Source organism: Aulonocara sp. 'chitande type north' Nkhata Bay, linkage group LG11 (genome assembly GCF_057382095.1).
Source record: "Aulonocara sp. 'chitande type north' Nkhata Bay isolate Kocher_YH1m ecotype deep benthic linkage group LG11, A_spYH_male_GT1.1, whole genome shotgun sequence".
Classification (NCBI taxonomy): Eukaryota; Metazoa; Chordata; class Actinopteri; order Cichliformes; family Cichlidae; genus Aulonocara; species Aulonocara sp. 'chitande type north' Nkhata Bay.
Window position 1 is genome coordinate 3,032,409 of NC_141354.1, and position 24,257 is coordinate 3,056,665.

At 42.3% G+C, this 24,257-nt stretch overlaps 1 protein-coding gene across 2 annotated transcripts in view; it reads left to right on the forward strand.

The window, feature by feature from the left end:
- Positions 1–6,932: 6,932 nt before the first annotated feature.
- The window catches only part of znrf2b (zinc and ring finger 2b), a 51,669-nt gene continuing 34,344 nt past the window's right edge, over positions 6,933–24,257 (forward strand). For both annotated transcript variants that reach the window (XR_015131437.1, XM_086310200.1), the window contains exon 1: positions 6,933–7,851. Coding sequence is in view for 1 of the 2 variants with exons in the window: in XM_086310200.1 (XP_086166326.1) it covers positions 7,461–7,851 (391 nt within the window). In the remaining variant the exon portion in view is untranslated. The remainder of the gene's footprint in view (positions 7,852–24,257) is intronic.

A 24,257-nucleotide genomic window follows, 5' to 3' on the forward strand; every position in this document is an offset into this window, starting at 1 on the left:
CATTTACATTCATTTGGTGGTTTAGGTCTCTCGAAAACAAACCGCAGCACTGTTAACCACACAAAACAAGCACTTGAAGGGAAGTCGAATCTTTGCACAGCTCTTCTGCTTTCAGTTCAACTGAAACCAATCAGAACAACTGCAAACGCTGTATCCTGGTAGAATTACCCGAGACTCAACATTTGTTGCTCCGTTTCAGTGGAAACCAGAATCAACTGTCTGGAATCAAAATCATATGAAAAGTCAAAGTTAAGATCATTCCCTTTTTTTGGTGTCTTAACAGCATGTTTCAATTCATTTCAATTTTATCTACACACAGTCAGTTATAGTGCAATAGAACTATACACTGCCAAACAACAACCTTTTTTCCATCGACCACCCAACAGAGATCCTTTATGGTTGTTTAGAGGATGTATAGTTTGTGCCATTCCTCTCCTTCCTGCTCTAATGTCACTGGTATGTGTCTGTGCGCTGTCAGTTCTGCACGGAAGCTGAGAAACGCCATGAAGAAACAGGCTGAAGAGAACAAAGTGTCACAATATAAACACGACCATCCACAATCCTGACAGCTGTAACAGGGAGCGTGGCAGGGTACACCCTGAACAGGTTCCCAGACTGTCTCAGGGCGAACACACAGAGACAACCACTCACACCCGCAGCCATACTAGCACCAACTAGCCGAACACATATGTCTTTGAATTGTGATGAAGCCAGAGAACCCAAGAGGAGAAAATGGAAACGCCACACAGAAGGACCCCGGCCGACCTTCCTGCAATGAGCCAACATCACTTACCATCACACGATCATGTCACCATGCAGCTTGAACGAACTACACTTAGTCATTCGTGGTAAATGTTAACGTCCGGCGCCGAATCAAATGTCAACAAACAGAATGTAGTTTTATCCAAAACACTGTTGCATGCATGCACCCTGATCACCAATCATCTCAAAGACAGGAAGTCAACAGATAATTCTGGTTTGTTTCCATTCAGCGTGGCTTTTAAGGTTCGCAGGGTTGATCTGAAATGAAACAGAGGGACTGATTGCTTTCTCGGTGCAAAATTCAGCAAGACCAAGAGCCACCATATCTACTGCCATGTCAAAATAACCTGAAGGTTCCTTTAAACCAAGAGTATCAAACTCACTGTACAGCCCAGCTTAATCTGTGCAAGCACAATGTAAGAGTGTATGGTATTCATTTTATTTCTGTTTTCATTTTTGTGATTCAAACTATTAAAATCAAGAAGTACAAAAAACAAACTTACTCCACTGTAGTAATGCTAGCTTGACCACACCAGGAACTGAAGTGTTTTTGTTCATTTCTTTAGCCTGTGGGTCATGTGTTTGACACTCCTGTGCTATAAATTATTTGAATGTAAATAATAAATAGTCTACTGCATTTTTAAAGGAGCCTGTATGAACTTATATATCTGCCTGCTCTTGAATCTTTGTGTTTTCACTTTGCTTCCGCAGGTTTACGTTCCTGAACATCTGCAGGTAATTCCTGGCAAATAACTTAAATTGTATGACACACGACTGTTTCTGCGCTATGACCACAGTCTAATTGTATCTGTACAGTGAGAGCTGTGAGGGCGGACATGAAGCAAGCTAATTACAGAAAAAGCGTCTCAGTGGCAAACACCACCTGCATGCTGCTGCAAACGTGAGCGAGGGATTCACAAGGAAGACCATAAATGTACCACGACACTCTCAGGTTGTTAATGACGTTGCTGCGCTGCTGCTGACGTCGCCCGACGTGTTAGTCCTAAATTTATTAAAGCCTTCTTTTGTTTACGCCGTCAGACCCAAAACAAGCTCATTGGTTTTCAAAATAAAAGCACCACTTCCGCGTGTTATGCCTAGGCTGAACAGAATAAACAGTTCTGTAGTTCTTATTCTGTGGAAGTGTCATAGTGTCGTGTGACTGTCTACACTGTAATATGGGAAATGTTTAGTACATGTACCGACTAATACATAAAGTCTTAAGCAAAGATGACACTGCTATGACGTGTGTGCTGTATTATTTCACTAAAGCAGAAGATTCAGTCTCAGCTGGCTGATTTAATCTCTTTAATTGACAGCTGATAGCTCAGCAGATAGCACACATGCACAACATCACATACTGTAGTATATTGGGCAGACTTGCACACTGTATAATAATGCTGCAAATATGTCTTTAGAATTTGATAAGTTAACTTTTCTTAAGAACATTTAAACATGTAAAATAACCTTAGAAATAACGATCACAACAACAACAGCAATAATAAAAGAAGAACGCCTTATAGCTTCTGACTTTTTTATTTGGCATGTGCAGAAGGGATTTGTCAAATTAGCTTGAAATTATAGTAAAAATGCATTTTAATCACTACATGAGTCTCAGCTTAGGCGTGTTTCTAGCAAACACACAAAGGGAAATAATGAGCACAGCTTAGCCACATTAAGTCAAACATGAACTTTTAGTCTTTGCACCTGCCATTAGATAAATGTTCTCTGCTTAGGAAAATCAAAGATGCACCGCTTTACTTCTTAATATCCAGGCAAAAAAATACTGATAACTCAAAGTAAGTACAATCAATATTATTTCATTCAAACTAGCCAGAAGAACTGCAAATAGTGTATCCAGGTAGAATTACCTGAGACTGAGTATATACTGCTAGAAAAAAAACAGTTAAATCACACATCAGATGAGCTTCAGTCCCTTTAGGGCCGGATTCAAAATCAAACTAAAAGCTAAGATTATTCAAGTGTCCCCTTCTTTTTTGTTGTTGTGATTTTTTAGCAGTGTATTTCAATTTTATCTACACACACACTAACAGTTATACTCTCATAGAACTATAACCTCCGAATTTACAACATCAGTCACCTCAAGGCACTTTGTACTATAAGACAAAGACCCTACAATAGAAAGAGACTCAAACAACAACCGTTTTTTCCATCAACCACCCAACAGAGATCCTTCGTGGTTATTTAGAGGATGCTGTATAGTGTCCTGCTCCTTGCATCTAATTTCACTGGTATGTGTCTGTGTGCTGTGCCAAAATGCCACTCCCGGTCAGCTGTGGAAGCTGAGAAAGGCCACGATGAAAAAGCCTCAGGAGAAGTCAGTGATACAACATAAACACTAACATCCACATTCAAAATTACAACAATAAAACAGGTAAAATTGTCTAACACACAGTCACATCAAAAGAGGAATGGGTTCCCTGTCACGATTTCACAAGGTCACATCTTTTAAAGTCTGCAGGTGAAATCATGTGGGAAAAAAGATCAATGTAGCCACCATGACATCACTCACATGACTGTGACCTCTAGATTTGAAATCATTATCATTCATGGTTTGGCTGACAGCATGTCGTGTGACTGCTGTGACCCTGTTTAGACAATAGGGTACCAAACTAAGTTTATTTAACGCTGCCAATCTTAGTTCACAAGCTGCACCCAAAACCTGTGTGGACGCCTCACACAGACACACATCCCTCAGTCGCTTACAGAGTTCCCAGGCTCCGGTTGCCTAGGTAACCTTCTAATGTATTTACTACCAGGTCATATGTCGATCAGCGGTGTATGTCACCCTCATTCGTAGTTGCTTCAATCACACACCTGAAAGCTGGGAAAAGTTGGCTTCTTTGGTGCCACTTTATTCCCTTTACCTGCAGTTATTTTGCTGAAGCTTTTATTTTTATTGTCTCATCACTTCCTTTTTTTTTTTTTTTTTTGCCTGTCCCGTTTGGCTCTTTTGCATCAGAATTATTGTCTAAAGGCAAAGAAAGATGCCCAACGGATTTACTTTACCAAATTGACCATCCCAGCCTTGCCATAATGGTCCATTTGATTCACCTTTTATTGTTTATTTTTGTTAGGATGCCTGGGTCGTTGACCCAGGGTTTTTGAGTTTATGATATTATTTATATTTTCTAGTTTTTTGGTTTCTTTGAGTTCTGTCTTATGGCTTATGTCTCTGTCTTCTTTAGTTGCTCTGTCTCCCCTATCACCTGTATCCCCTTGTCTAGTTCGCGTCTCTGTGTATCCTTAGTTCCTATATCCCCGTGTTCAGTCAGTGTTTGTGTCTGCCCTGGTCCCACGTCTCTGTTCCCTCTGTAGTGCCTACAGGTGAGGCTGTGTCTTTGTTCAGTCTGTGTTATGTGTTTCCTGTTTTACTTTGAAGGTCTCTGTCTTTTCTCAGTGTGTTCATGTTTATGCTTCTTTGGTCTGTCAGTTCTGATTTGTCCCAGCTGTGTTTCCCTCCTGTTACTCATTCCCTGATTGCTCCCTCTGTGTATTTAAGCCCTGTGTTTCTCTGTGTCCGTGTCGCGATCTACCGTTTTCCTAGCTGTGTGTCCTGTCATTCCTCCTGGTGTAAGTTTATTTTGATTTTTCCAGTTATGTTATATTTGAGTTTAACATTAAAGTTGTTTTGAGTTAACATCTGTCTCCGGAGTCTGCACCTTGGGTCCTATTCCTGCCTGCACACAGCCACACCTAACAATTTTATTTTCACTTACTGAACATGGGACAGACTTGACTGGAGGAAAGCAGGGGAGAAAGAAAGAGGGAAAGAGAAACAGCTGAGAAGAGGGACGGGGGAGAAGGGCAAAAGACAAAAACCAACAGAATGGGCAGAAAAAAAAAATGCATATATCAATCACCTGGATCACCTGCTGAGAAAGAAAAAAGAAAGCAAGCAGAAGAGAACAAGAGTAATAGAATAAACAACATCACAATGATATATGGGAATATGACAGTAAATACTAAATATTAAACATTATTGTGCAGCACATAAGATCAACAGATGTGGGGGCCACAGCCCCGTCCTCCAGGGCATGAAGCAGGTATGGAGGAGATCAAAACTCCAGACATCCAGAGGCCCCCAGAACACAAGAGACCAAGGAAGACCAACAGAGGGGCAGCCGCGCCACTGTCCCAGAAAGAGCTGAGGAGAGTCCCAGATGAGGGCTCACTCAGCAGCCGCGGAGCAGAAGCCAGGGGGAGTTGCAGTGATGCGCCCATGAGCTCCACCGGCAGCCAGCCGTGCCTGAGTGACTGAGCCCCAGGCTGAGGGGCCGGGGGCACCCCACCTCCGAAGTGGCCCGAGCGAGCCCCAGGCTCCAGGCCCCGATAAGCGGCCGCCAAGGAGTGAGCCGGTGTGTACCTGGACGCCCATCCCCGGACACAAAGAACCACCAAGTGTCTCATCACTTCCAATGTGGATGCAGCTTAAGTAACCGGCCAGTAAAATTCTAGAATTTCACTCACCAAAACTGTAGCACTTATTTTCTGAATGTTGTAAACCGGGCTTCCTTTCACTTGTGAACACATTTCACCTCTCATTGAAGAGGATTCTTCAGTTCTAAAACCAGATTATGGAGTCCCAGTGATCTAGTTGGGTGAATCTGATCAGGCCTAGTGCACACCTGACACAAAAGGCAGCTACGCCCCTTCATCCAGGATCAATGAAGGGTCAGGCATCAGGCAGAAATCACAACAATTTCATTATGTGATGTGAAACTGTAAGTGCAGAGTGTACATGACTCTTACAGAAGGCAACACTATATTCACATTAAATGTGTGCTTAATATGTTGTATGTTACTAACTAGATTGTAATGTAATGTAATTTAAGGGTCTTTCAGGCTTTATGTGTGACGTGCTGGAAAGGCGAGTATATGCTTTAGAGCTACGTTGCATATTTTACTTTCTCTGCATTATAGCACACATTGCAAGTGACATGAAGATGAGTTGTTTGGTGTGAAAACAAGGCTCAGTGTGAAATAAACAGTAAACGCTTCAACTTGCCACATATCAAAATTCATGTCTTTGTCTGGAATTCAGTCTAATAAAATACAACCCTGGCTTATTTAACTGAATTACTGAGTCATAAACATAAGAAACTTGGAAATAGATAATGAGGAAAGTAACATTTCAAGCAGAAATATTTGTTTTATTTTTTTTCCAAGTATCACTCTATTAGTGTTCATCTTCAAAGTAAATACTTAAAAATAAATACAAAGCTTGGATAAAACCTGGGGGTATTGGTTACTCTTGCAGTTTTTCTAGAAACAAACCTGTCGAAGCATTATCTAAACTTTCATTTGAATAAGAATATGTTAACCCCAAAGGGGTCACTTTAAAAAAACTGCTATATCACTGACACGTGCCACATGCCCATTTAAGCAGGTTACAAAAGTAGGCAAAACTCTCATTTTGTTGCACTCTGACTCTATCTCTGAAAAAATGCCATCATCTGCCGTCATCTCTGATGAACTTCAGGATTCTCTGCTTCTAGTGAGTTCCTGTTAGTTTGCCCCAAACCAAGAGATGAGGATGGAAAGGACCAGTTGTGAAATATAACTTTAATTCCACTGATGAATCTAAATATGTTCTTTGAGAAAGAGGGGATCTGTGAGTTTCACGTGGTTGCCGGTAGGTAGCATAACAACAGCGGTGGCTGCAGTGACTCCTGACATGTTCTCAAAAGTTCTAAGTTTGGACATATGCTGTGTGTCCAGAGGGGGATACATCGAGCGCTTGCGGACGTTGTAAGTTCTGTATGTAAGCAGGGAGAAATCGGATGATTCTTTTTGATACACTCAGTCTATAGTGTTACAGATAACGCTACTCAGAAGTACATACAGCATGTAAAATCAACATTAGAGTTTTACATTAACTAATCAGTCATTATAACATAACTTGTGTGATTCTGAATAAGAAGTACTTTTATTTGAGATACCTGAAATGTATATTATTATTTGTGCTTACTTATTTAAATGCATAAATTGCCACTTTGTGGCTATTTAATAACATTAAACTACTGCTAAAGAGGCTTTGGTGCCTGGTGCCTCTGTGATGTGCAGTGGGGAGTTAAACTCGGCAGAGGCTTTATTTTGAAACCTCTGGGCGGAAGTCCCCGTGAGCCTGCCTAGCTTGGCAGCTAGCCTGCGCAGCAAGTCTCCTTGCCGCCGCCGCTAAAACGGTTCAGTGCAGGACTTTCTCCTCCATCACTTCCTTCTACTGAGCAATGTGTTGTGAGGCAGGGGGGTGTGAGGAGCGCCACTCTTCACTGCTTCACGCGGCTCGGGAGCCATGGCGGAGGGGGTACTGAGGACGACCCAGCGGCCGGAGCACAGCGGGTCACCAGGAGCGGCTCAGCGCACAAGGAAGGACCCACGTTCTCACCTGCAGCTCAGCCTCTAGAACCGTTACTGACGGAATACAATGGTGACGTCTGCTAAACTTTTCCGCACATCCCCAGCTTTGGTCACGCGCGGCCGCTTTAACTTTTCACCAACTGGCAGTTGTCGATTCTCGATGGTATCGTAGCGACGCGGAGTTTGGTGTGCTTTTCTCTTCTTCCAGGACCTGTGTCCTGTAAAGCCATCTGCCTCGGGCGGAAATCTGGCGTACTGTCCCGCAGCGAGCTCGCACAGCGCCTCGTTAATATTTCATAGCCGAATCAGAGGTTAACATGGGGGCAAAGCAGAGCAGCCCCACTGCTAACCCAGCTGCTAACGGACGGACCAGAGCCTACTCCGGCTCGGACCTGCCCTCCAGCACGTCCGGCAGCAGCGCTGGCAGGACTGCCGCCCGGGGGGCGAGGTACCACGGTGCGTCCGGAGCCTCCGGACCCAGCACCAGCCAGCAGATCGGAGCCAGGGCCAGGTCTGTTGGGGGCTCGAGTTTAAGACCCCACTCTGGCATTAACATTCCCAACAGCGGCGGGGGCTACAGCTCCCCGGAGTCCGGCGGCAGCAGCCCAGAGGAGGCGGCGGACAGGGAGCGCTCGGGCGGAGGGCAAGAAGTTCCCCGGCTGTTGATTGGATCATTACCAGCACACCTTTCGCCTCATCTGTTCGGAGGTAAGAGCGCAGAGCCGCTCCGCTGCTGCGGTGACGCTGACGCACGGCTGTTTACAGCAGGGTACAGCGGAGAGGTTAGGACGGGGGGCAGTGGTAATCAAACAGGGTTCATTGATCGCTAGAAACGTAGTATTACAGTCAGCTGGTACTACACGAAGCATAACTGATGTGGGCCAGTTAGCGTTATGCCAAGGTGCTCCTCAATCCGAGGGAGAGTCAAATGATCGCAGAGGCGATGAACACACACCGTGTTCGTTACCTCATCGAAACTTTACAAGATTAACGAAAACCAGAGGTCAGCTCCTTCCAAGAAAAATGATCAGACTAAACGTGGAGCAGGTTTAAGTGAATGTGAAGCTCAAATAAAACATGTTTGTTTGGTTACTTTTGCAGTCGCTCTAGAAGCAAGACTCAAATAAATGCCCACATCTGTCTTGGTAAAGCCGCTACGCAGTTATCTTTGAATTATAAGTGACAGGAGCAATAATTTGCCCTAATAATAATAAATGATGACATTAATTGAGCTGCATTGATGTTACAAACTGTTCCTCTGGTGTTACTGTTGAGTCTTCAGTATTGAATGTTTGTAATGAATGAAAAAGATGCAGTCAAAGGTTTGATTCCAATATGCGATGAACAGGTGAATCCAAAAGTTACGGTCAGGTGGAACATTAAGTGGTCGTCATTAGAGTGAGGAAGAATTATCAGAGGTGGGCTTATTGTGTGTCAGTCACAAGTCGTTACCCAGTATTGTCAGTGGTGCCTGTGAATGTGAAGCCTGCCAACTAAATCCTCCCATTATCAGCTAACCATCAGCAGATACCTGCAGACTAGCTAAGTGTGTGTGTAGCCATCAAGATGTCACCCACTGGTTAGTGATGTCCAGTTAGGAAGCCTAAAGCTGCTTGTCATGTGAGGAGGGAGGGGTGGACATTTATTGGCTGATTACATGTCAGTCATGGGTGTTTTGGACCAGGGTTGGGAATGCTGGTTAAAGCTGGCGATGTTGGGCCAGACTAATACAGGGGTTTTAAGAGCGATAGCATTTCAGTATTCCGATACGTTGGGTGTCTTCTTCTCTTTCTGTCAGACACATGAAGCACACAGACACACAAACCATAAACATATTTGCCTAACATTTGTAATAGCCATGAAGTTATGCCCGTGATTGCAGTTATTTATTTACTCGTTTATGCTCTGCCCAGCTCTACAAAAAAATCACAACTTTTTATTCAGAATGATACAAAATCAAAGTTTGAGGCTCTGGAAGGTGTTTCCAAAGGTCACGGCCAACCACTGTTTTCTCAGCAGTGCTGTTAAACCACAGGTATTTGACTGTGTGGCCATTAAAAAAGTGCTGCTTTTTGGCATTTCTGTGTTCACCTTCTAAACTGTCTGCGGTGATCTGACCAGCTCCCCAAACGACTTGTTAAGACTAGTTAATGTGATCCGTGGCACACATCAAACTGTGCAGCTAGCATTTCCTTTTACTGTAAGGGCCAACATGGAGGAAGTTGGTCACCCAGCTGTGACGTTACTGCCAAATATGTTTCTGAACAGTCTTGTGTTTGTGTCACAGTTTTGACTGAGCACAAGTTAGAAAGCTGACTGCAGTTCTCTGAACAGTGTCAGCGTTAATGGTTTTATGAAGTAAAACGGCGCCTTATTCTAAGCTCGACGTTGTTACAGTGATAATAGAAAAATGATCAAAAAGCGATCCACAGCCTAGCTTAGCTTCAAAGCAGCGCTATGAATTAGACACAGACAGCGATGAAGATGCTGGCCCCTGAGTGAGCGGCTCCTGCTGGCTTTAATAACAAATAATGTGTGATGGTGATGATGACTCATTTGAGCCAAGTGCTAAGATAAACAGCGCGAGCCTCCTTGTGAATGTGCTCTTCTTGGTTTCATTGATCTGCTGTGAGGGCTGTAGTGACTAATCTTCAAGCGCTCTAATGCTTCGTGACCTGAGATTGATCGGGGAACTGGGGCAGAGGTCAGATACACAGCTCGGCATGTGGCACAGAGGGAGTCGGTCTGGGAGCTGATCGTCAGCGCAGGTGAGGATCGGCTGGGTGATGCTCTCGGTGAAAACGATTCGCATGGCGCAGCACATCATCCAGCACGAGCACAGTGAGTGTGTGTGCTTGTGTCTGTTCACAGAAGGAAGACAGAAACGCTGAGTTCATTCGGGGAAGACAATAGAGCCATTTGAGATGCATTGCCCTTCTCCTGGAGAGTATTTAGCAGCAGGCGGTTCAGGCTGGACAGTTTCCAGAAGGCATCATTTTTATATTTATTTACTAGCGTTTGCTGTTGTGTTTGCTGTCTGTCAGAACAGTGACAGGTTTTATGCCTTGATCTGATCATTTTATAATCTATAGCTTAAGCACGCTCACAGAATCTGAAGATGTTAAGACAGATCAAACCAATCCAGGCGAAAATAACCTCAAGTAAAATAAAATCATTCATCTGTCTGATAAAAGTACCTTTTAAGAAGATATTTAAAAGAAGTCCCAGACTCAGCCGGTCTCGTGTCCTCAGGCAGGCCCGGGGGCTCCGACTGCAAATGCTCTGATAAAAGACCTCTGCCTCAGGACTACTCACCACATGCTGGCTTGTCGTCTTGTGTGTGTGAGGTCAGAAATGTTGGACTGAAAAAGGCCAAGGAGGAAGTAATAACGTGGTTGACACTGAGAGCCGGAAAGTTTAACGTCAGTGATATAAGCAGATCAATGCATGTTAAGTTCATGCAGCTTAAATCATTGCTGCTGTGAAGGTGTGTGAAACGCTCTCTGTATGTTTAACAGTCAAAATAGATCCTGTCTGTGAAACAGATGTTTGTGGTGTGCTGCTCAGAAGTGTTCAGATGATTCGGCTGGTGAGTCACGTAATGAGCGCTGAGCCCCGGAGGGCAAAAACAACACTGCAACTTGTTGGACCCTGACAGTTTGTAGAAGCTGAAGCATGCCAACATTTCATTGGTTTCATTCTTATCACCTCTGAAACGGAGGGAAAAACCGATGTGATAAAACTCGCAGGTATCGTTTGATCCAGGTGCAACTGTTGCTTTCCACTCTCTGTGTTTGTGCAACACTTTGCATTTTATCATTATTATTCATCTCTGACACTTTTCCACAGTGTGTCTTTTGTGCTGTTTATTCCCCTCAGCTGATCACAGCAGATGGCCCCGCCCCTCCCTGAGTGGTTCTTCTGGAGGTTTTTCCTGTTAAAAGGGAGTTTTTTCTTCCCACTGTTGCCAGGTGCTTGTTCATAGGAGGTGGGCATTTACTCAGTATTATTGTAGATAGAGCAGGGCGATATGGCCAAAAATTTTATCACGATATATATTTGAAACTTTGCGATAACGATATAACTGACGATGTAATTGATGCGAGACAAAATACAATTCCACAACTTTACTAGCGCAAAAAAACCATCCATTTATTTTCACTTAAACAAGCAGCTGTTTTTTATGTCAATTAAAGCTTTATAAACATTTAACAGTGCGAATGCAAATTCCTTACTGAAAGTTTAACCAAAAGGCATTTCCAGTAGAAATGGGCTGACATGTCCTGAGCATAACAACAACAATCTTTATTTATAGAGCACATTTAAAAGCCTTGGGCATACCAAAGTGCTTTACATAAAACAATAAAAAATAAAACAGTTCACACATTAACATCAAATACATAAGAGTAACGGATTATGTTCACAGATAAAAGCCACCAATAAGAGTAAACTGCAGCACATAGGTTATAGCAAGGTAAGACTGTACCACCATGATAAAAGACACCAATAATGGAAAGATAGCAGAGAATTTAATACAATACAATACAATAGAAGAAGAAGAAGAAAGTGTGTACATTATTGTACTTTATTGAGCCCTGTGGGGAAATTGCTCTCTGCATTTAACCCATTCACTCAGTGAAGCAGTGGGCAGCCAAATAGGTCAATAGGTCACTGCAAGCAAGCCAGCATTTAACTGGTAGAAAAGGCAAGTTTAAAAAGATATGTTTTTAGCTGTGATTTAAAAGAATGAATAGAATCAGACGCCCGGATGCCAATCGGGAGATTGTTCCACAGCTCCGGTGCAACTAGAGCAAACGATCGATCACCTCTAGATTTCAGTCGAGATCTGGGCTGAACCAACAGTAACTGTGAGGATGACCTTAAAGCCCTAGCAGGAGCATATGGGTTTAAAAGTTCCTTAAGATAGCTTGGTGCAGTGTTATTGGTAATTTTAAAAGTAAACAACAAAATTTTAAATTGAATACGATATTTGACAGGCAACCAGTGCAGATCAGCAAGGACAGGAGTAACGTGGGCAAACTTCTTGGTTTTAGTTAGAATGCATGCTGCAGCATTCTGAACTGTCTGTAATCTATGTAAAAGGCAAGAGTGGAGACCACAATAAAGTGAATTGCAGTAATCAAGCCTTGACAAGCCTTGACAAAGGCGTGGATGAGCTTTTCTAGGTCTTTATACGGGATATAGTGCCTGGTCTTAGAAATAAGGCGAAGCTGGTAAAAACTGGATCTGACAACAGCAGACACTTGTTTATCAAGTTTAAATGAGCTGTCAAATAAGACACCCAGATTCCTAACAGTGTCAGAGAAAGAACTAGTGAGAAAACCAAAGGCATCCCGAAGTTTGGCACGAAGGGCATTACTACCAAAAATCATAATTTCGGTTTTCTTATCATTAAGGATAAGAGTATTTGCCAAAAGCCATTTCTTGACCTCACACATGCATTCTCGAAAGCTATTCAAAGACAGAGCAAGATCATCGTTTAACTCGAAATAGATCTGGATATCATCCGCATAATAGTGAAAAGCAATGTGGTATTTCTCAAAGATAGCACTTAAGGGAAGCATGTACAATGAGAAAAGGGTAGGGCCTAACACAGATCCCTGGGGGACACCACAGCAAACAGGTACAGCCGAAGAAGAGGATGTGGCCAAATGTACCGAAGAGAGCCGATTGGAGAGGTAAGATTTAAACCAATCCAAGGCAGCGCCCTTAATGCCTACAGTGTGCTCTAGTCTCGCCAATAGGATGTTGTGGTCAACCATGTCAAATGCCGATGAAAGATCCAATAGCACTAGGACAGAGGGGCGTCCATTGTCAGCCATTAGTAAAAGATCATTGAAAACACGAAGCAGCGCTGATTCAGTGCTGTGATGTTGTTTGAAGGCCGATTGAAATTTATCATTTATATTATTCTCATCCAGGAAGGTCTGCAATTGACTCAAGAATTTTAGCCAGGAAGGGAAGCTTAGAAATCGGTCTATAGTTGGCAAAATCACTATGATCAAGGTTCCTTTTTTTTAGAACAGGTTGAATTATAGCATGTTTGAAAGCTGAAGGTACATAGCCAGAAAGCAAGGAAAAGTTCAATATGGACAATAAACAAGGTCCAATTGCATTAAAACAATCCTTGACTATACGGGATGGAAGAACATGTCCTGAGCATAACCATGTATAATATCCACTGACGTTAAAAAGAGGTGCTTTGCAACATTAAACTGCAGTGTGCCAAATAAAAAAGTCAAATACGTATTTTTCAGACCATAAGGTGCACGGGATTATAAGGCACAAGAAACAAAGCAGTCAGATAAATCAAACTTTATTAAACTCATTCTTCTTGCTTCCTCCACTTCTGTGCCATTGATTCATTAATGCTGGATTCTATCACAGCTGCTCTATTCCCATGTTGTTGCAGTATATTAATGACTAACCTCGTATTGTGGATGGATTATCTCAGTTGTTCTCCTGACTGAAGTTTGGTCCGTTTACAGCATCCTGCCATGCGATTGCATTTGTCTCTAACCATCAGGAACCTTCATGTTAACTTTTATCGAGTGGAAAAAAGTTAGCATTCATCCTGCAGCTTCACTGTTTATGCTATGCTAACATAGCTGTGTCGCTAGCGATCACGTAGCACATCATTATATACCAGCTAGCCCAACTTCAGTATCCCTACAAACGTCACTGCTGTTTAATTTCCTGTCTTCATTTATGTTGGAAGTGATAGCAGAGCTGTACGTTTGAATTTTTTCAGAAATCTCTCAGTCAGAACATGCTATATCATGCTTAGGTAACTAGCAAAACTAGCAAGCTAACTTCCGCTAACTTCCTGCTAACTTCTAACTCCGTTAAATGTAATAAATTCTGTTTTCATGGATGCCTGGATGTTAAACTTCATAGTTACACCTGGTAAAGCAGCAACACTGTGATGCTGCAGTGTTCGTTTGACTTTGGGACATGAAGCGGACAGAGTCTTGGACCCAGATTTACGAGCACCTTAGTCCGACAAATACGGCAATAAAGACGGCCCGCTTGCATATTGTACAAAAAAAAAAGTGCTTTGTTGTGTATCTGATGGACAAACACCAAACCAGTTCCACATCACTGGAGCTGCACCATTTTTACAAACTAATTCTGGTTCATCCGTTTCACTCAACGATCGGCTTTCCCCCTTCTCATTCTCCGTTGCCGCCATGCTTTTTCGGCCATGTGCGTATGAAAACATGCGCGTTTTACTCATATTCTATTGCGATATTTTATTTTCTTATTGTTGCCTAACATTGTACTGGTATTACCGTGAACGGTATGATATGGCTCAGCCCTAGTTGTAGAGTCTTTACCTTACAGTATAAAGTACTTTGAAGCAACCCTTGTTTTGATTTGACACTATATAAATCAAACTGAATGAAACAAATCTGCACTTCAACATCTAGAGAATGTTTACACTGCTACCAGTACAAAGGTACAGTGTGTATTTTGGATCTGGACGGGTCAGTAACAATCCTGCTATTTCAGACTAAAGGCCAAGCATTTTAGTGTAGTCCAAGTAAAAAAATATGGAGGTGGAAATGATCAGACTCACTTTAAACAATCTGATTATAACAGCCTTTAATGTAAATCAATGTTTTTATTTGATTTGAAAGAGGAAAAACTGAGCAACTGAATTTGACAGTGTCAGAAACAACCCCTCCTGTGGACACGTTACTGTCTGAAAGCCTGGCGTTGGCACATTTGTCACTGACATTTACACTAATGCTGGTAAACCTGCTGTCAGCTGATCCACCCACATGGTGGTTCCACCTATCAGACTCTATTTAATAATAATATTATTGATTATTATTTAATCTGATTAATAGTACAGTTAGTAATCACATTATAAGCATATTAAAAGTGTGTTGCAATAATATTTAAAGAGACAGCAGTTATAGTCGAGGCTGTTTTTAAACACTGGATCCAAGAATTTACCTGAGACTGTAAGCAGCAGGTGGATAACATGATGGATGATTTTGTATCTAAACATGAACGATAATATTAATGTTACCGTTGGAAAAGTCTGCATTAAACAGATAAATACGAGGAGAGGGTTCACAGATTATACGTTTCCATCTTCTTTAAGTTGCCGATCTGTTAGTGAATGGGAGCTATCAAATGTTTACAAGGTATGAAACATATCTATATGCATAAATTATTATCAAATAAACCAAGAGATAAAACACTGCAACTTCACACATTCGTAGTAATACAAGAAGCATATCTTTTTACATGAGACTCCCTCAACTTTTGACACATAGCACCAGTGTGTTTCACCATTCTAAGCTTTAGCTTTGACAAAGGCTTTTTCTCCTCAAGACAGCATGCCACTCTGTCTCTCCATCCATTGACCAATGTGCTGAGGATGGAAATGCTGAGAGTCATAATGCCAGGGTACTGAATGAACTGAATCAGGATGTTTTGGTCATTGTGTTTGACAGTGCTCTTCATGAAAAGACCAAATGGAGGAACATCCTCTGGAAGAATAGTACACATCCTTCCTGTAGTGGTGCAAAGACTGGGAGATTTCATGGCAGGAAGCAGAGAAACACTTCTTTGAAACCTGTCGTGTCTGCATTGAAATTTCTACTGCAAGTTAGCGCTGTTCCATATCGTTTCATCCATAATACTGAATATAAACTTTTACATGATATAAAAGTTTCTTATCAATATATTAATTACAGAGTGACCATGTGTTTACGTTCTCTGGATGCACAAACACAAACAGATAGCAGACAAGTCCATGCATGTCAGTCAGCAGCGGCTCTGATGAATTATTAAACTACTCCAAGAACTTCCAACAAAGCACAAAGATTTGTGCACAATATGGAAGAAAATTGTTCACGTTAAAGATGGAAACTTGTTTCATCCACTGAGGTGGAATCGCTGTCAGGTCCAACCAGGAGGATACGCCAGCAAGCTGGTGATCGTGATAGAACTTGGAGGCTGTCTCACCACCTCTACCTACACCTACTACCAGCTGTGTCTGCATCAGTGCTTCAGACTGAGATTGTATATTTCAGTTATTAGGAAAGAGGAGGTGATTGTTGCATGATGTGAGTGGATGACATGTGGGCTTTGCATAACATGCTGTGGTGTTTACCTGCAGTTCATTCAGAGCAGCAATCAGACCTACATCACAGGAGCAGATTGAACCTGTTAAAGAAAGAACTCCCTCATTATCATCCACAGGGAGAACATGTTCATGTATCAGAGAATTTGAACTGATTTATTTGGACTCGCAGGTTTTAGTTCAAAATAGAAGAGAGTCGAAGAGAAAGAAAAACAGCACACACACTGTGGTGATCATTGCTTTCTGCACAGGCTTGGCTCATTTTAAATGAGTCTGAGCCAACCCGCCTTCCCACCGACTTCCTACTTGAATTTGTCTGTGAGCGGGAGGAGCGAAACAAACGGTACAGTATCTGTAAAACCTGTGAACCAAACGTTTACCATTTCGGTACATTTTTCGTAGTACCTTTAGTCTTTATTATTTTGGCGCTGTATGTGAGTGCATGTGAGCGTGTTTACTAAAACAAACACATTCATGCACCGAGCACCACACACACGTGTCAGGTTGTGTGCACAGGTTGTTAGTGCGAGTGTGAGTCAGCAGACAGGAGTGTAATAATTAACTTGGCTCGTTCAGTATCCTCCTTCTATGATGGCCGCATGCATGGATCAGTAGTGTGCACACACATGCACACACATTTAAACTTGTCTGCAGGCTGTGTTAGCAGGTGGCGTGATGGCTTTATTAAAGGTGCTGGATCTTCATTTAAAGAACAGACTGGTGGATATGCAGCAGAGCAGCTTTGCCACACTCAAGCCAAAAACAGTGTGGAAGAGTCTGTTTTTGCTGAAGAGTATGCAACGCTGACAGAAATGTAATGCAAATGAGGAAGAGAGCTTTAAATAACGTGGTCTGATGAGCAGCATAACACATTCATGCTGTTTGTCTCAAACACAAACGGATGTGTTTGTTTCTTAGTGTCAGAACCACAGACTGTATATAAAAGATGGACATAGCTGCCGTGGCACTATGAAACGAGCCGATGGTTTTGGCCCCTGTATTTTTGAATGTCACTGTTGGGCCAGTGGGTGAGATTAGATATTAAAAATTAAATTTGATAATGCTGTCAATCTTGGTTAGCAAGCTGCATTCATAACATCTTTGCTAATTGGCATTTGCCTGAATAGCATATTCACCCCTAAAAGCCGTCGGGGTGAGGACTAGAGTACGACATTGCCTAGATGTTGTATGGAATTGCACTTTGTGAATACTTGTGCTATGGAGGTAGAAGTTAGCTGTTGTGTAGTGACCCGTGTTTGTTTTTTGTCCCAGACTGTGTGGTGTAATAGTTTGTGAATTTAAGTGGCTGTTTCCTGCCCCGATTACAAACACCACGCAGCATTCTGACATTATTTGTGTTCCTGCAGAAAACCTTTAAAGTGGGATCAGTCAGTAATGGAGCCTCTTTCTGCCAATCCAAGCAAGCAGATAAAAGCTGCCATGTATGCTCTTTTTTTTTTTCAGTACCTGCTCTGCTCAGCTCAACTCAGTTTTTTCAGGGTTTGCATTAGGTGGTAGTACCAGCCTACTCAGCTGGGGTTCCAAGGCGATCCAGAAATGTGACCTCAAGAGACTGCATGCCACCGATTGGCCAGTACGCAGCGTCAGTCGATGATTCATGAGAGTGACTTCTTTACAGAAATCAGAACCGCCATTTTTGAATCCCGGCAACAAGGGAAACAGCTGCAGAAAGTCAACACTGTGTCCAAGCAGCAGGTATACCATCGCCTCGAGCTCCTGCTTTGTTGTGTGTTTGTGTTGCATACAAAGATGTCACAGGCTAGGGCTGTTTGATATAACGATATATATCAGATGACGATATAAAAACGTCTGTCGTTTCATTTTACGCTACCGTTTGTTTCGTGGTGTCGCAAAATAAACTGTTTACGGCAACATTTGTTCATGGTTTTGATGTCACTGTGGTTATTATTAATTTCTTAAAGTTCTCTCTTTCTCTTATATTTAATAAAACCACACTACAGACGGACAAGAGCCTGTTTTTATGCGTTGTCGTTAGCAACAATGACGGTAACAGCATCGCGTGTCCGCTTGTTTATGTTCCACGTAAACCTTTCACAATAAAGCTCAAGATCCTGTTGAGACTTTTCAAAATAAACCCAATCACGTGAAAGATGCAGATTATTTATGGATGAGAATTAAAAAAGAGCCGCCAGGTGCTAAAAAATAAAGCTTAGACTCAAACGTTAGAACAGGCTTTCCCCCGCAGCACGCCGTGTAATAAATACTCACAAAGAAACGGCGCCGTTACAACTTATGTCTAAAAATGTATCGTTTCATGCATCGGTTACAACACTCGACTCAGCTACACGACGCGCAGCTGGAAACACTTCACGCAGGTCGAGCTGCCCGAGATTCACAGAGTTTACAGAAAATGTTACATTTCTGTGATTTATATCGTTATCGGGCGATAGATGTCTTATATCGGGATATGAGACTTTAGTCATATCGCACAGCCTCATCACAGGCTTTTGGACACATTGCTATAATGACCTCACGCACACATGAGCTACTCAGTTTTAATGGAAAGCGGCCATAACAGCTGAGGAGGTTCTAGTGGAAAAGAGATTAGAGTGGATCCCAGCTGAAACACCTACCAGCAAATCTGCATATTCCAGCCTGGTCTCAGTTGAAGCACACGTTTTATTGACGCTCCCAGAGAGCAGCCTTTATGTGCATCCTTTTTTTCCCAATAAGCTACTTTTAGTGATTGCACTTTAATCTGAAGTTTGAGTCTGATTGAACCAGGTGCCAGCAGCAGTAGCTGCTTAACATTTAACAATAGCTAAAATAAAATAATCTTCTATTTTTGCAGGATCTGCACAATATTGTCTCATAATAACACTAAAAATGGGTTTCTACCTGGGATGTTGTCTTGGGTGAAGCTTCTTAACCAGCTGCTTAAAGTCCTGTTTGTCAGTCATTTCCATCCACCCTTTGCTCCTCCTGTGATATGGAGCGCAGCTAGCGAGGGTTCCAGCGGTGTTTGGTCATGTGTTTACATTTTGGTTGCATCTCACCAGCTGCTAGCGTCTCCTTTGTATCCTGGTTTTACTCGTCACTGTGTTTTTGCCTGAAGTGGTCAAACGTGTTTGTTGTTTCCACCTAAAGGTAAAATACTTTGCATGTTTTGCTGGGCTTTGTTGGAGGCTGTTGATCGCTCCCTTTTAGGTACTCAAGCTGATACTTGGCTCTCAGACATGCCCAGACTTGTGTTGTTGTTGAGCGCACTAGGGAGTGCAAAGCCATATGACATAATAATTTGACATTTTTATGCTATTTAAAAATGTGTATTGTCACAGATGATATGGCTCAAACTATCCAGTGCATGTAAGGTTCTCGATTCCAACGAGCAGCGGTCATTTTTCACAAACCACAGCACAACTACTGACTGAGAACTTCTGTGCGGCTGATTCAGTTATATATTAAAATCCTCACTGCAAAAAGAAAAGAAAGAAAAAAATATTTGTTTTTACAAAATATTTTTCAAAAGTCCTGTAACTTTCTGCCAGGAGTACAGCGCTATACAAATGCAGGCCATTTTACAGACTTTTAAATGCTAAAACAGAAAATTCTGTAGACTGGCAGCATGTTGGTCTGTGCTGCTTACAGATAGTCCCTTTAATTTTAACATGTTTTCTGTACCATTAACGGACCTTTCTGTAATAGTAAAATGTGAATACTACCATTTACAGCTGTTTCCTTTCACTGTAACTCTTTAAATATACGTTACAGTTACAACCTAATGCACCCTTTGCTCAAAAATCCTTAAATTAATCTGTGCTTAGTACACAACATGACTCGTGTGTTTAATGTGAAATATCCTTTTATTCTTCTCAACTCAAAAACGATACCAAAATATAACGACAGAATCCATTTTACCATAAAATGACTAAACAGCTGATACATGAATAATAAATATCAAAGTCATAATCTTTACAATTTGAGCATTTTATTTTTCCTGATGTCAGTTTGTAAATTTCTGCATATAGTTCATATACATGTACAGTTTTCATCAAACAGGATGCCTCACACACATTTACACACATTTCATTTAACAATATGGAGAGCACCTTAAACTAGAATCATGGCTGTGGTTGTTTGTTTTGTGGTTGTCTGTATAACGTCCAGTATTACTTGTGTACGGCCAAAGAACACATTGATATCTGACACACCAGCAGCATCTGTCAGTGGCATTTAATGCGCTGGTTTGTGGCATTTTGGGGCTGATGCAGATGCAGGTTTTATGGGAGTAAAAAAATAACAATATTCATATTTCAGCTACACAGAGCCGTGAAATATGAGATATTACTTGTGACCTACACGGATTGCATTGCCCATTTTGTCCTCTGTCATTCTCCTCCAACTACAAAGCTCCTGTTATTCCACTTCACTAACATGTCTCAGAGTCTTTGTTTTGATGTATTGGGTGTATTCTCCTGTCCCCACAACATGTTTCCCCCCATCCTCTGTCACCACCAGCACGGGCACCTTGTCGGACTTTTACTTCACCTTAATAGCATTAGCCTTACTCGTCTGAGTATCCTGAGCATGAACATTGTTAACTTTTAGAGCCCGACAGATTTATTGGCAGGCTGATGTTATCAATCATTAGAAACTATTATCCTGTCTGTCAGAGCTATTGCAGCACGGCTGCCCCACCCTGAACCTGGTTCTGTTCATCCCACTTTCACCGAGTGTTTGCTCGTAGGGGTCGTCTGATTTTCTCTGTATTGTTGAGTCTTACAATATAACCTGCCTTGAGGTGACTATTGGTGTGATTTTACCACTGTTAGGTTGAAATTGTTAAATGTTGTCATTGTGTTACTTAAATTTGTAAGTCTTGGTTCAAACTGTATGATCAAAGACACTCCTGTTTCTATTGCCCTCCCCAGTCTGTAGAATGGTGGGGAGGCTGTAGTGTTTTATTACAGGCACAGCTATGTGAGGCTTCTGTTTTCTTGTTTAGTAAACTTCCTGCCTTTATGACCCTTTTGGTGAGCAGGAGGTCACACAAACGCACCCCCAAACACACACACACATACATGCTCACACACTTTTGCAATGCTCCTTTTTGTGTTGAGTTTTGTTGTTGTTCTTAGCACAGGTCCATTGTTGGTCGACACAGACTCGATACAGGAGGGCGTTTATATGTGCATGGCTTCAGGTTCCCTTCTTGTGTGTAAGAGTTCCTGAAGCAGCAAAGACAGAGAAAGAAGCCACCAGGTATGCTCCATCTCTACAGCAGTTCTGGACAGTTGTTCCACGCCATCATTAGGCTGCTGCTACTTGTTCTTCTTTTGGCTGTTCTCTTCAGACCGGCTCAGCTGTCTCATCTCACTCTGTCCCTAGCATCCTCTTCTGTCACACTAAACCTCTGCACGTCCTTTCTTACTACAAACATGAACGTCTGCTGTGGTCCTCCTCGTTTCCTCCTGTCTCATAGCTGCATCTTCAGTATCCTTTGGCCAGTATATCCACTATCCCTTCCCTGTCTGCCAACAGTAGCACAGTTTCCACCGTTAACCTGTAAACCAACAGCACCAGAGGCGGTTGTTGTAAACCTGGGCTCAAACCAATCCAATGTTGAAATGTCATTCTTTATGATCCGCACTGGCCATTGTTTTACACCCTTACTGGCACAACCCTTCCCATTTATCCGGGCTTAGGACTGGCACTAGGAGTGCACTCGCTTGTGTGCAGTAAGGCTGCCATAGAAAGGTCCAGAACTCGACATTATATCAAATTAGAGAAAAACACCTTATTGCTGAAAGTGGTTGCACTCAGTGTGTCCAGAGACATCCTGACATAGTCGTAGTGCGTACCTATATAGTTTGAGGCATCTGTAGAATTTCTCTCACTATGTGCAAGCTGTAAACTCATGAAGGAAATGGCCACCTATTGATTATAGTGTGGCTATAACATGCTTGGCAGCAGAGAGGCACAGTTCTGAATTGTACCAATCTCTAGCTTCATGCAGATACTGACTGGACTGTGACCAGGTGGAGAAATTGGATTTTAGGACCTTTGAGAGACTTTTATGTGGGCAATCAAAGATATCCCATCTCCAACTCGGCTATTCTCCTGCTTCTTCCTGTATGCCAGTGAAAAGCAATTATAGTGGGGTCAAAGGTCTTAAATATTGCACGGGGTTGTAAATTCTTTGCTTCTCTACCTGTCTCTTTACAACAATAGAAATGCCAGCTACTGTCCACAGTGCATAGACAGTGCATTTGTATGTCTGCAAAAACCTATAAGAGCCAGTCTCACCTCTGCAGCATTGTTCCGATAAATGATTCACTTTGTCTTTTAAATTTGGTCTAACAACCGCAAGACACATTAGTCAGATCTCTGCATATCAACACAGGCTGATTTTTATAACATTTTAAAGAAGAAACTTTGGTCTTTCTAGATATTAAGTAGAGCAGGGATGACTTTGTAGCTGTGAATCCACAACAAGTGCTAAAATGAAACAGGTGCATTGTTACAGCAGGCCCAACTGCAAACAGCACATGCAGCATCTGTCCCTGTGTGACCTGGTTAAACAGCACAGTATCTCTGCGCTCCTGTGCAACGCTGAGAGTCACTTTAGTCACATTCTGACCGGTAAGATCAGTGGTTATAAAATGTGATCAAACTGTTTTTTGATTTGTTTGTAGTTAAAGTTCACAGAAGCTAAACATGACAGAAATCAGAGGTTGCCGTGACGACTGTGAGGAGGAGGTGCTTTCAATCAATCTAAGATTCTTTGATGTTTGGTGATTCCTAATGAAGTCATTTCATTTCGGGTTTACTTAATATTTTCAGATGTGCTTACGATCCAGCTGATGTCCACTCACAATGCTGCTGACTCTGTCTGTAAATAGGTTACCTGAAGAAATCCCTCTAATAGGACATCACATTCTTATTCTGGGAACTAGCAATGATTAGTGTTGACAGAAGCCTCCTGTCTTGCTGTTGTACACAAAGTCTCCTTTGCTGTCAGTGGCCTGATGCACTTGCTGGGACATCTTTAGCTGCAGAGGGATGAAGGTCTTGTTGTCCTAAAGAGGACAATAAGCCCTTTGGCCAGGAGACCCTGAACTGCCTCCCATCAGGTACTGTGTGCTTTGAACTGTGGCTTTCACTACCTGCTTAGATTTAGACATTGTTTCCCACCAGGTTCGATCCATGTAAAAACTACACAGATCTAATGAAGTAGTGGTAGGATTCATTACTGAAAAGGTTACAGAGTCGTTTCTAAAGCTGTGGGACTCCAGTGAACCACAGTGGGAGCCGTTCTCTACAAATGCCAAAAACATGGAACAGTGGTTCACAAAAGACCCCAGAACATCATCCAAACTGCAGACCTCACTTGCCTCAGTGTTCATGGCCGCACCATGACAAAGAGAGTCAGGCCATTTGTTGCTCATCTGTTTTCTGCAAAGACCTAAAGCCAGATTGGAGCTGACAGAGAAACCCCTGCAGACACAGACCAGTCCCTGACAGTCATCTTTTTCCATCCTTGCTGTCATTATTCATGCACAAGGACACGGTGATCTAAGTCCTACACACTGTCTGCTCCCGAGATTGATAATATTGTGTCTTTCTGGAGAAATGTTTAACATGTCAGCATGAAGGTTCAGATGATTACACATCACAGGGGCTCAGTTCTGTGGTCAAGTCAGTCCAGGTTAGCAGAAATCTACCTTGAAGAGATAAGCTATCAGCTACTTAACCTGCTTTCTTAATCTGCGCCTTCATCTGAATACAGCAGCAGATGTGTTTTGGTGATTAACTGCATGGATGTGACGTCAGCCACAGGTTTGTAAAAAGGTGTTGTGAAGCTTGGATTGGGTTTCCTGCTGACCTTTACGCTGTAAAATGTCCACAGGACGAGGAGTTTCTCCACACTCTTATCCAGGAGACTCTTGAACTGAAACCTTGATGAAATAAACATCTGGAAGTTTAAGGTATCATCTCATGTTGAAGTGGT